This window comes from Sinocyclocheilus rhinocerous, unplaced genomic scaffold, assembly GCF_001515625.1.
Source record: "Sinocyclocheilus rhinocerous isolate Xijiao unplaced genomic scaffold, SAMN03320098_v1.1 scaffold712, whole genome shotgun sequence".
Lineage (NCBI taxonomy): Eukaryota > Metazoa > Chordata > Actinopteri > Cypriniformes > Cyprinidae > Sinocyclocheilus > Sinocyclocheilus rhinocerous.
In genome coordinates this window covers 913,979-926,355 of record NW_015642789.1, presented here as the reverse complement: position 1 = coordinate 926,355, position 12,377 = coordinate 913,979, and the positions used below count along the sequence as shown (strand labels likewise).

General features: G+C 34.9%; 1 protein-coding gene across 1 annotated transcript in view; it reads left to right on the top strand.

Moving 5' to 3' along the window:
- dgkaa (diacylglycerol kinase, alpha a) overlaps positions 1–12,377 on the top strand; it is a 30,385-nt gene that overhangs the window by 9,157 nt on the left and 8,851 nt on the right. Inside the window, exons 2-8 of the mRNA XM_016573499.1 lie at positions 4,249–4,347; positions 6,863–6,936; positions 9,263–9,392; positions 9,842–9,916; positions 10,002–10,051; positions 10,170–10,244; positions 10,571–10,687. Of these exons, the coding sequence (XP_016428985.1) occupies positions 4,272–4,347; positions 6,863–6,936; positions 9,263–9,392; positions 9,842–9,916; positions 10,002–10,051; positions 10,170–10,244; positions 10,571–10,687 (597 nt within the window). The 5' untranslated portion in view covers positions 4,249–4,271. The remainder of the gene's footprint in view (positions 1–4,248; positions 4,348–6,862; positions 6,937–9,262; positions 9,393–9,841; positions 9,917–10,001; positions 10,052–10,169; positions 10,245–10,570; positions 10,688–12,377) is intronic.

Sequence of the window (12,377 nt, the reverse complement as noted above, 5' to 3'; positions counted from 1 at the left end):
TAAATGAAAACAATTTACAGTCCAAAAGAGTGATGTTATGTTTTATGCCTTGTTTTTGTGGGTGGTCTCAAAAACGGAGTACTCTGAGCCGAGCCACAAAGAGCCCTTAGCGCCGTGTTTTACTGGACTAAGTGTTTGGTGAAGCAGAGATTTGTCTCCCTTTATAAAACGGAGAGCTATGCATGCAAACAAGTGATGAGGATGCCCAGAATCAAATTATAACGCTTCTGTGCTCAACCCAAACAATAGAGATTCAGAAAGATAGAGAGAGACCAAGACCTAAAGCCATCAGCAGTTGTAAACTGCAGTCAGCTGACTGTTAAATCTGGTGTGAAACAAGACCATCAATATCAAATATGACCATCCTGTTGGTGTTATGCTATTTGTCTTTTGGTTGAATATCATTGAATATCATAATTCACGCCGAACGCATAGTACTAAAAACAAGATAAATAAGAAGTGTTAAACAAGTGTTTTGCTTAATTTCATGATATGTGTGTGATTAATTGCAATTAATCGCACAAAAAGTGTGCGATTTAATCGCTATTAAAAATTTTAATCCATTGACAGCTCTACTAAAAATAGTTATGTTTCTTATAAAGAAAATGAAGCCTGTTTTTAGGACCAATAGAGTTTTTTCATTGTGACATACATTTTTTTCAGGACAGTTAAACCCTCTCCTAATTGTATGTAGCGTATTGAAATGCAAAAAATCTCATTCTCATTACAGCAATGTGAAAAAATTATTATATGTGTGGGGGGGGCGGGGTGTACTTATTTGTCATAAAAATAGTGAAAAAAAAAAAAAAGTTTATGCAAATTATAATTTATGTTTTCTTTTGATTTCAGGGGAAAATATAAATGACTGTGACATTTCTCCATGAGTGGTGTGCGTTTGAATGTAAATCTGTGACTTAGAGCAGAAAAATGTGATTTGAAAATGTATAGTTTCATTTCACATGTGACTCAATGGTCGTTGGATGGAAAACATGCAATTCAGATGATGATCTGATAGAGAACCACTATGCATTGTATAACATAATTTTTTTTTACCTTGACTTGATTTAAAAATACATAAATAAGTGTGACATTTAAAACATGTTTTTCTATCTTTCCAAAACAATTGATAAGTCTGCAGTGTATATGTAAAATAGTCTGTCATGCACCGGCTAGCTTCCGCTGTCGACAGCAAAGTATTGCTTCTGTTTTCCCAACTTTCTCTCTCTCTCTCTCTCTAGTGACTTAAACACTGGTGCACCGCTGAGACAAGAGCATTATGGGGGAAAGTAGCTTTACTGAACCCATTTACTGTGTGTTCATTCATCTTCAGATGTTTGAAGGAATTCACCTCTGTTATATGAAAGGGATTCCCTGAACCATCCGTGTTCTTTCTGTCTCATGCTTAGCTCAGAACTACATTAACACACTCTCACACACACACACACACACACACACACACACCTCTCTCTCTCTCTCTACACACACACACACACACACACACACACACACACACACACACAAACACCCACCCACATATACACGGAATAGGCCACACAAGTTCCTAGGCAACGACACTAACCTTTTGAGGGAATTAACTGAGAATGGTGTGACCCTTTGTTAGCTCACATCACATGAGAGGAGTGGGTGTACGTGCTTCATTCTCTCTGCCTTTTCTGTCGTATCAGTTTTTGAGCTCGTTCATTCGAGGAATAACAAACTGCCTTTAAAGTGGATTGTGTATCGTTCTCATGCTGAAAAACTTTCATAAGAGGTTAGGTTAAGGTACTCCTCCTTTTGTTTAGACTAGAGCTTTGCATATGTTTGTTTGTTGGTTTTAAATATGTGGCTAGTTTTCTGTGTTCACAGACACTCACTGAATCACTATTATGAAACTTTTACTCCTGCTAATATTATTATTAGTCGCTAAAAAATCTCTAGGTGTAGACTTGCTTTAAATAGGTCACCCATTTATTCTCCATCAAAGCTGTTTGACTTAAAAAAAAGTTTGAAAAAGTTTGAAGACACCTTAATGAATGTGCACAGGAAGAAAAACTTTAGCTTGGGACTAGCGTACTGATATCCCTAGACTGTCTTTTTCCTTAATGAGAGTGCTGATCCATTTTCCATCACAGATGAGACCCAGAAACATGATGTTTCTGTATAATGCACACACAAAAAACGAGATATTGTGTCTCATTTAGCCTCAGGCCCTTGAATCAATGCTTTATACACACTGACAACTTTTAGTCTTGTCAGCTGACATTGAATACGTTTTGAAAGTTGTGCACAGTTGTACTCTTTATTCTTTCAACAAATAAATGGTTATATGTGAATCTCAAACTCTTTTCTGTCAGCTTTCCACTGGTGTCATACACAGAAACACAAGATGAATCTTTTAATTGGGAACGCAACCTTTTTGTTAGCCGTGTGACCTATAGTTTTGGTTTCTTGAGCATGTCGCAGTGACTTCACTATGTAAATGGATGACTGATGATGTGACATGCTGCTTTACATAACCTGGCTGGTATGGAGATAGAATTGTTGCATAATTCCAAATAAATAGATTATGATCCACAAATAAATGTAAAGAGATTAAACGCATTGACAAACAGAATGAGATCCACAAATAAATCTTATGAATTAAATTCACAAATAAATCAAATGAAATTTGCAAATAAAAAAACTTTCACAAATATATATTTTTATGTCACAATCACATGCATTTGTGGATTGCTGCGCGTATTTGTAGATTTTGAAACATTTCTAGCGTCCAGATGCTGACAAATTCACAAATGCGTGGACTCCACCCACCGTCTGCTCAAGCCAATCAGATAACAGCCACACTTCGCTGACCAATCATAGCACCTTCTCGCTATAAAGCAAAACGTGATTGGTTATAGTTAATATAATTGGTCAGCGAAGTGCGCGCAGATGCGTGCAGCGATCCACAAATGAATGCCAGGTTGTGATTGTGACATAAAAATATATATTTGTGAATGTTTTTTTATTTGCAAATTTCATTTTATTTATTTGTGAATTTAATTCATGTTTGTAAAACTCTAAGATTTATTTGTGGATCTCATTCTGTTTGTCAATGTGTTTCATCTCTTTACATTTATTTGTGGATCATAATCTGTTTATATGGAATTATGCAACAATTCTATCTCCATAGTCTGGCATACGTAATCGTTTCTAAAACATATAATATCGCAATTAAATAAAATTTTAAATGTTGTAAGACTTAATGTTTTTGAAAGAAGTCTCTTATGCTCACCCAGTCTTTGTTTGATCAAAATACAGTAAAAACAGTAATATTGTGAAATATTATTACAATTTAAAAATAACTGTTTTCTATTTGAATGCATTTTAAAATGTAATTTATTCCTGTGAAGGCAAAGCTGAATTTTCAGCATCATTACTCCAGTCTTCAGTATCACATGATCCTTCAGAAATCATTCTAAAATGCATTCTAATAAGAAACATTTGTTATTATTATCAATGTTGAAAGCAGTTGTGGAAACCATGATACATCTTTTTCGTATTTCTTTGATGAATAGAAAGTTCAAAAGTACAGCATTTATTTGAAATTGATTATATTATTAATATCATGTAACAACTGTAATGTAATGATTTCCTGATAAATAAAAGTGTTTCTTTCAAAGAAAATCTTACAGACTCCAATATGCTGTCATTTCAATCTGTGCAGCATCCAGAATTTTTAACCTTTTTTTATAATATCCAGAATCCAGAATTCTTGTATGGTATGAGACATATTTTTCTATGTTCATGCATGAATAGCAAATTATTCAGACACATTTTTAGTCTTTGCTCAGCCTGAAAGAATAAATAACATTTTGGGCATCAGAAGGGCAAAAATATGAACTTTGAATTGTTACTTTCTTTTATAAAATGGTTCTCCATGTTCATGGACAATTTTATTATCACATAGTATTAGATTATTCACACAAAAATGCAACAGTGATTAATTTTGTCTGTCACTGTTGTCAAAGCATTTATGGTATGTGCCGCAGGCAATGTTGACAGCAATGAGCATGCTTTGTATTTGCATAATTGTGTCTAGGCCTGAAGCTTTTCTTTCATCATCAACATCTTAATGGCATTTGGTTATATTGTGGATTTTATGCTTGCTTTAAGTGCACAAAAACATCTTAATGCATAAAAAGTGAAGATGGACATGGCTTTCATCTGTGTTTTCCTCTCACCAACCTTTCTCTTTCACTCTTTCAGTGTTATTCAGAGGCTCTGGCGTGATGTCAGACCCGGGCAAGTCGGATGACAGAGAGCTGAGGCCGGTAGACTTCATCCAGCTTCAGCAGTACATTGACTGTAAGTCTGTGATGCCCACACATCCCTCCCACTCTCACTAAACACTCGGCCTCATTACAAACCATGACTCACTCTCAGTCCTTAAGTGCAAAATGACACTTTATTCTCAGGGTTGAAAAAACATGCCAGTCGTGTGCATCCAAGACATCTGTGAGCCCAGTTTACTTACAGTTTTACATGGATGCATTTGCTTAAGTATTTTTTACATGGACAACCATTGGTGGGAAAGACTGACTGATTGACACCATTTAGATATTGGTAATGTCATTACAGTGATGGGATTAGGAAAAAAAATACATTGATAAAAATGGAAATTAATTTTCTGGTTACACTTTATTTTAAGGCATCCTTGTGACTGTGTAATTATACAATTAAGTACTGAGTAATATTAATTAACAACATGTGCTTAAAGGTGGGGTAAGCGATTTCTGGTAGCCAATGTTGACATTTGAAATCACCAAAACAAACACGCCCCTACCCCAAAAGGGTCTCGCCCCTATTTTGATAGCTCCGCCCCACACATACGTACACAACCCAGGCAACGATTAGTTCAGCTATTCGGCCCGAATCAGTTTTCTAAAGCGTTTTTGAAAAATCGCTTACCCCACCTTTAATATAGGGTTAGGGTTAGCAATAGGGTTTGGTTTAAGGTTATTTGCATGTAATTATGCTAACTAAAATTTTACTGTTATTACTATAGTAAGTACATGCAACATGTGTAACAATTTCTGAGTGAAAATCATTTCTACACACATTTTTTTTATCAGTTTATACAGTACATTTTCATTTCCTCATCATATAGGTCTTAATATATTGGATAAAATATTAAAATCACTAATATTTTTTACATTAAGCGATGTTACCAGCTTCTAAAATGAAAAACTAGCAATTGTTAAGAAATAAAAGTGTTTCTGTACCTCATTTGATAGTGTTGGACTAGCAGTGCCAAGATTATGGGTTCATTTCCCAGAGAACACACAAATTGTCAGAAAATATATATATCATAGACACGTATACTTTACTGATTTGTATAAAAACATCTGATAAATGCATAAGTGTAAATGTAAATAATATATTCCAGGTGGCTCTTCATGGATATAGATCCATTTCATTCTTTAAAATCCCTTCAAAATGAATTGTTCACTGGTAAAGCAAGCACTGTAATATATTTAGGATTTAAATTTAGCATAAAAATTAAAATTGTGTATTTTATTTGCAATTAAAAAAGTATTTGACAAAAATATTTTGTCAAATGAATCACATAATTTGACAAAAATATGTTGTCAAATTACATAGGGGCATCATACCCATGTCCTGGCTGGGATTTTTAAATTGCTTAAAATGCCATTCTTGCTAATGATAATGTCTGAAAAGTAGTTTGACCAATAGCATGCAGGCATTATACATAATCAGCCAATCATGGCATGCAAGAAGGTGCGATTTACAGAGAATAGTCAAAACAGTGCAAAAATGCATACATATAATATATGAGGACTGTAGAGAGCACATCAGAAGGAAAACAAAGCCAAAAACCTGGACATTTTAGGCAATTCAGAAATCCCAGCCAGGACATGTCCAGGAATAAGAGGATATATGGTCGTCAGTGGAGAAAGACATTTAGCATATTCTGTAGTTGCAGTATCTGACCAGCAGGGGCTAACAGGGTCATGCTAAGCAGCCAAACCTTGACCCTTTGGTTGCTCCATCCATGTGTCCCATGCATGAGTGAAGGATTTTTATACAGTAAGGTGTTGTAGATACTTGCCCTAAGTATGAGTTTCTGCTAAGCCTGTTTTTCATGCAGAGTTGATGCAGATACGGTTCATTATAAGGTGTGATGTCTGTGGTTCTTTGTGCAAAAATGTCATGTTGTTTTTTTTCTCTTTCTCTCTTTCTTTGCTCCCTCCGTTTTGTTTCAGTCATTTTTGTGTTTGTCTCACTCTAAGCTTTATATTTTGCTCGTGTCGGGCAACTAAAGCAAAATAAACAACAAATTATGTCAGGGAAGTCTTATGTATGTCAGAATGGGAGGAGTATCTGACTGTAACACAGCCTATATCTCGGTTTTCCTCTTTTTACTCCAGATAGAACAGCAGTATCCTGAGGCCTTTGAAGTTTGAATACAACTTGCTGGGCTTTTTTTCTCTCATTAACTCTATTAAAATCTAGGACAGGAACAGCAGGCACTTAGTAGAACTAGGATTAGGTTTGTAGTGCAGAATCTAATTGGATCTCAATTATATCCCCTTGAGAAGGTTCCAGATCATTTTATGACTTTATTAGTTTCCAATAATGTGTACTTTCTGAATGATTACCAAAATAGATGTTATTAAAAAGCCCAATGATATATTCCAAAAACTAAGTGTCAGTGGTTTGTGTTTGTGTGTGTATTTTGTGTTCCTTAAATGCGTAGCAGCCTTTAATGAGGCGCACTCATCTTTTATTGTACAAAATGATTTGTCTTTAGTGCATTGATGAGGAAGGGTTCCGCCTCTTCCTTAAGACGTATTTGGAGGTGGAGGACTTCCCAATGATGTGTTAAAGGAATTCAATGCAGATGGCAGGTTAGCCAAGTACAGACACGGAGAGGTGAGTGAACAGGCTGCCAGGGGCCAACTGTCAGCACTCTGCTTTTACAGCATCTTAGTCTAATTACCCTTGAACAGATCCATCCATCTCTGTAATGTGAATCACTTCACGTCTGGTTAAGCATATCTGAGCTCATCCGCTGGACAATTCATGTAACGTGTACCTGCTTAGTCAGTGAGTGCCGTGTGTACCTCAGTACCGATTTTAGTCCCACACAAAATTCACTGCCATTATGTGAAGCTGTAGTGGGTGGTTGCCAGAATTTTTTTTTCTGCAGTTTCTATTCTTAGTGGTTTTTAGCGTGTTGCTACACATTTACTAGGGTATTCTGGTGACCCAAGCCAAAAGTACTGATCCCCAAGTAGTTATATTGCGCTTTATACAATACAGATTGTGTCAAAGCAGCTTTACAGTGTTAAACAGAAAAATAGTGTGTCGATAATGTAGGAGGACAATAGTAAACAGTAAACAGCTCAGTTCAATTATCTTCAAATAGTGTTCGTACAACCAAGCTGACATTATTGCCAGAAATGAAGTATTTTATACTTATTTTATAAAGTTGATAAAATGTAAAAATAGCTTTGATATTGTTAGTTATATTTCAAGATGAACATTTACTGGACTGAAGCAACTTAGGTTTACTTGATTATCCATACTTATTTTTTTTATATATATTTTTTTTTAAGAAAAATAATGTTAAAATGTAAATATTTATAATGTTTACATTTTTATAATATTTAATAATATTTTAAATATTTATAAAATGTATAAATAAAACAGACTTTTGAAGAATCTTTATTTGTACACAATTAAATGTTTCTCTCAATCTTCATTGTTTTGCATTGCATATGGTTTGCCCTCCCCAACTGATATTTATATGCATTTTATGTATGTAGTCTGATATACTGTTATAAAGATCTTATTGGTTTATATCACAAGCTATCAGAATTTTATCACAAAAGCTTGATGTATCAAATATAATACAAAACATAAAATACATATAAAAATTACATATATATTCAAATCTAAAATTATATATATTATATTTTAGAAAGGTTCGATAAACTGTTCCATTAAAAAAACATTTCTGACTATTTTCCTTTACGAGTGCAGGACGAACTACACACCTTAACCCTAAGTCTAATGCTTCCGATCACTATTGTGACCCTGGACCACAAAACCAGTCATAAGGGTAATTTTTTGAATAAATAAGCTTTCCATTGATGTATGGTTTGTTAAGATAGGACAATATTTGGTCGAGATACAACTATTTGAAAATCTGGAATCTGAGGGTGCAAAAAAATCAAAATATTGAGAAAATTGCCTTTAAAGTTGTCCAAATGAAGTTCTTAGCAATGCATATTACTAATTAAAAATTAAGTTTTGATATATTTACAGTAGGAAATTTACAAAATATCTTCATGGAACATGATCTTTACTTAATATCCTAATGATTTTTGGCATAAAAGAAAAATCTATAATTTTGACCCATGCAATGCATTTTTGGCTATTGCTACAAATATACCCCAGCGACTTAAGACTGGTTTTGTGGTCCAGGGTCACAACTGTAATAGTTAAACCACAGGATGTTCAGTGTAAAATGGAAAGAGATTGCTCTGAAGTCGAGGGATTATAGCTCATAAAGATTTGCTATTTAGACATGCTCACATTGCAAAGATTTAGTCCGTATACCTGATATGTGCACTAGTTTTTCAGCTGACTGTGTGCTGACTTGGCTCTCAAACACTGCACTGCATGTTGCAGGTGTTTTGTTTCAGTCATTTTTGTGTTTGTCTCACTCTAAGCTTTATATTTTGCTCGTGTCGGGCAACTAAAGCAAAATAAACAACAAATTATGTCAGGGAAGTCTTATGTATGTCAGAATGGGAGGAGTATCTGACTGTAACACAGCCTATATCTCGGTTTTCCTCTTTTTACTCCAGATAGAACAGCAGTATCCTGAGGCCTTTGAAGTTTGAATACAACTTGCTGGGCTTTTTTTCTCTCATTAACTCTATTAAAATCTAGGACAGGAACAGCAGGCACTTAGTAGAACTAGGATTAGGTTTGTAGTGCAGAATCTAATTGGATCTCAATTATATCCCCTTGAGAAGGTTCCAGATCATTTTATGACTTTATTAGTTTCCAATAATGTGTACTTTCTGAATGATTACCAAAATAGATGTTATTAAAAAGCCCAATGATATATTCCAAAAACTAAGTGTCAGTGGTTTGTGTTTGTGTGTGTATTTTGTGTTCCTTAAATGCGTAGCAGCCTTTAATGAGGCGCACTCATCTTTTATTGTACAAAATGATTTGTCTTTAGTGCATTGATGAGGAAGGTTTCCGCCTCTTCCTGAAGACATATTTGGAGGTGGAGGACTTCCCAACGGATCTGTGCCAGCGGCTGTTCAGATCCTTCCAGAACTCAGAGTCAGCAAAATCAGATGAAAACAGTGGGTCATGCATATGCTTGTATATGTATATGTGCCTACACATACATACATACATACACACACACACACACACACACACACATTTTTGAATGAAATTAATGCTTGTCATAAAAGACACATTCAATTAATTAAAAGTGTCAGTAAAGACATTTTTAATGTTATTATGTTAAGATTTCTCTGTCAAATAAATGCTCTTGTTATGAACTTTCTATTCACTAAAGAATCCTGAAGTGAAGTATCATGGTTTCCACAAAAATATTAAGCAGAACAACTGTTTTCAACATTGATAATAATAAGAGTTGATTCTTGAGCAGCAAGAATCACAGGGGAATAAATTACATTTTAAAATATGTTAAAATAGAAAAAAAAGCTATTTTAAATTGTAGGAATATTGCACAATATTACTGAACAAAGGAATTCTTGTATTGTGAATATAATTTCTCTCTTAGGGGAAGTCTTTCTGAAGGACGTGTCCTGTTATTTCTCTCTCCTGGAAGACGGGCAGCCTAGGGACAAACTTGAATGTAAATCTCAGTTTTTTGCCACTTCCAATATCTATAATGATTGTTGGCATCTTTGCAATACGTCTTTGTGTTTTTCCCTTCACAGTTGCCTTTAGACTGTATGACAGAGATGGCAACGGTGTCCTGGACAGTTCGGTGGGTGGTCTTAGCCTGAAATATAATCTACTTCCAATTTCTCATTATGTAACAAAACTCAATCATCATGCTCAAATTACATCTTTCGGTAATAACCAGTCATGTTTCTGAAAAACAGGAAGTGGACCGCATTATTGCCCAGATGATGCACGCAGCAGATTACCTCGGTTGGGATGTGTCTGAACTGAGGCCTGTGAGTTGTGTTTTGTTTGTGTGTGTGTAATATTTGCTGAGAAGAAGTGAAATGCCTATGTGCTCGACAAGATATTTTCCATCTTAACCACACCTTGCTGAAGAGACATTCCTCCTCATTTGGCATGAATCAACTTGTCATGGAGCAAAATAAGGAAGGGGAAAAAATGAATCTGACAAGATCGTTGCATAATGTTGCTCCTTATGATTCAAATGATCCCCTGAAGTGATGATTTTGTTACATCATATACAGGTTAGAACAGAAATGCACAGACACACTAATACAAAAGCATATACTTTCTCTTTACACATTGTGCTTGTTCTCAGGTGCTGAAGGATATGATGACAGCGATTGACGCAGATAGCAGTGGAACGGTGTCATTACAGGAATGGGTGGAGGGGGGAATGAATAACGTCCCGCTACTGGTTTTACTGGGACTGAAGGTAGGAAAGCACAGTTTCAGGTGCAGTGTCAGAGAGCTGCTATTTTTGGAGTGTACAAGACTGTACCTCAGATTACACTGCTCAGAACAAAGAGAAAACCATGTAAAATTTAGTAGATGTGTGTATTTATTGCGCTCTGTCCTTCTGAGGAGACTTTAGTTCTGTTATCTGGCTCAGCCTCAAAATAGCATACCAAAAGCCTGCTGACTTTGCACTAGTGCAAGCAACAGTGACACTTCTAACACATGCTTGCATGCACGCACATACTTACTGTATATGCACATCAAAAAGTATATTAGCACTTTTTTCTTTTTTTTTATGCATAATTTTTATTTCATTATCATATAAGAATGATTTCCAAATGATCATGTGGCATATTACTGGAGTAATGGCTGCTGAAAATTCAGCTTTGGCATCAAAGGAATATTTTATTTTTAATAAATTTTAAAATATATAAAAATGGAAAACAGTTATTTTATGTTGTAATAATATTTGACAATATTACTGTTATAATTTTTTTTTTAATTAACGAAACATATTTATTTATTTATTTTATTTCAAGCAGATCTACTCTTTCTGAAATTTGGTTGAGTATACTGTCTGTCCAGAGGGAGAGCAGGATGGTACTCTGGGAATCTTTGTTCTCTGTTTTCATAAAAAGACAAAAAAAAATATTGATAAAAAATGTAAAGAAACTTTTTAAAAATCATTTTTAAAAAACCTTACCAACTATTTGGTTACATTACTGGGAATCGTGTAGAATCCATTCATTTAAACCCTGGCGCAAGCAACAGTAACAGTGCTGGAAGCACATGCTCACATACCCACACACACTTATATGCACAGCCAATTGCACATTACCATTATGTTTACTTATTTTTAAAATATATTGTTTAATTGTTTTTATTTCTAAATGTAATTTTATTTACATTTTATTTTCATTTTTATTTGTTTAATTTATTTTTTATTACATTTTTATTTTTAATTAAATTTTATTATTATTTTCCATTTTTATTTTTAACAAGCACATATGGATGTGATGCTCAGGTGTCCCATAAGAATTTTTCGGTGGTAAACCCATATAGATTTTCGATTAATCCAAATTTTACAGCACATGTCTGTGGTGGTTCACAACCAGGAGGCATATCCATAGCAGCAGTGAGATGCATATAGACTTGTGATTCTTTGCAAACCAGAAATCCCTTGCATCTCATTAGCACGTCATGCATAAGATCTACTTTACATGACATCTCATTAAAATAAGCATGCATCTGAAGAAGGCATGCATTCAGAATATCTCTAACATGCATCTTTTCACACAAGCCGCTTGGCAGCTTCAAAATGCAAGCTCAAGCTAGCTTCCAGCAAGTAACACTAGAGCAGTAGCTGGCTTCATACTCCTCTGGAGGGGGAACATAAGCCATTCAACTCCCAAAACGCTTGTATCTGTCCATACTGTGCTAGTGCATGACCTGGAGACAAGCCACAGAGTTAACAGCAACTTTTTTCCATGACTAAATACATCTAAATATAATGAAAACCAAAGCTCAACTAAATGCTAAGCTGGTGCCACTTCCATGCTAGAAATGTGCATTTAGTACTAATAAGTATAGTTCACACTTAAACCACATAGGCAAAGTCAGTACGGAAGTTACAACTGCAAGACATTTGTTGTTACCACCAGCGGTCA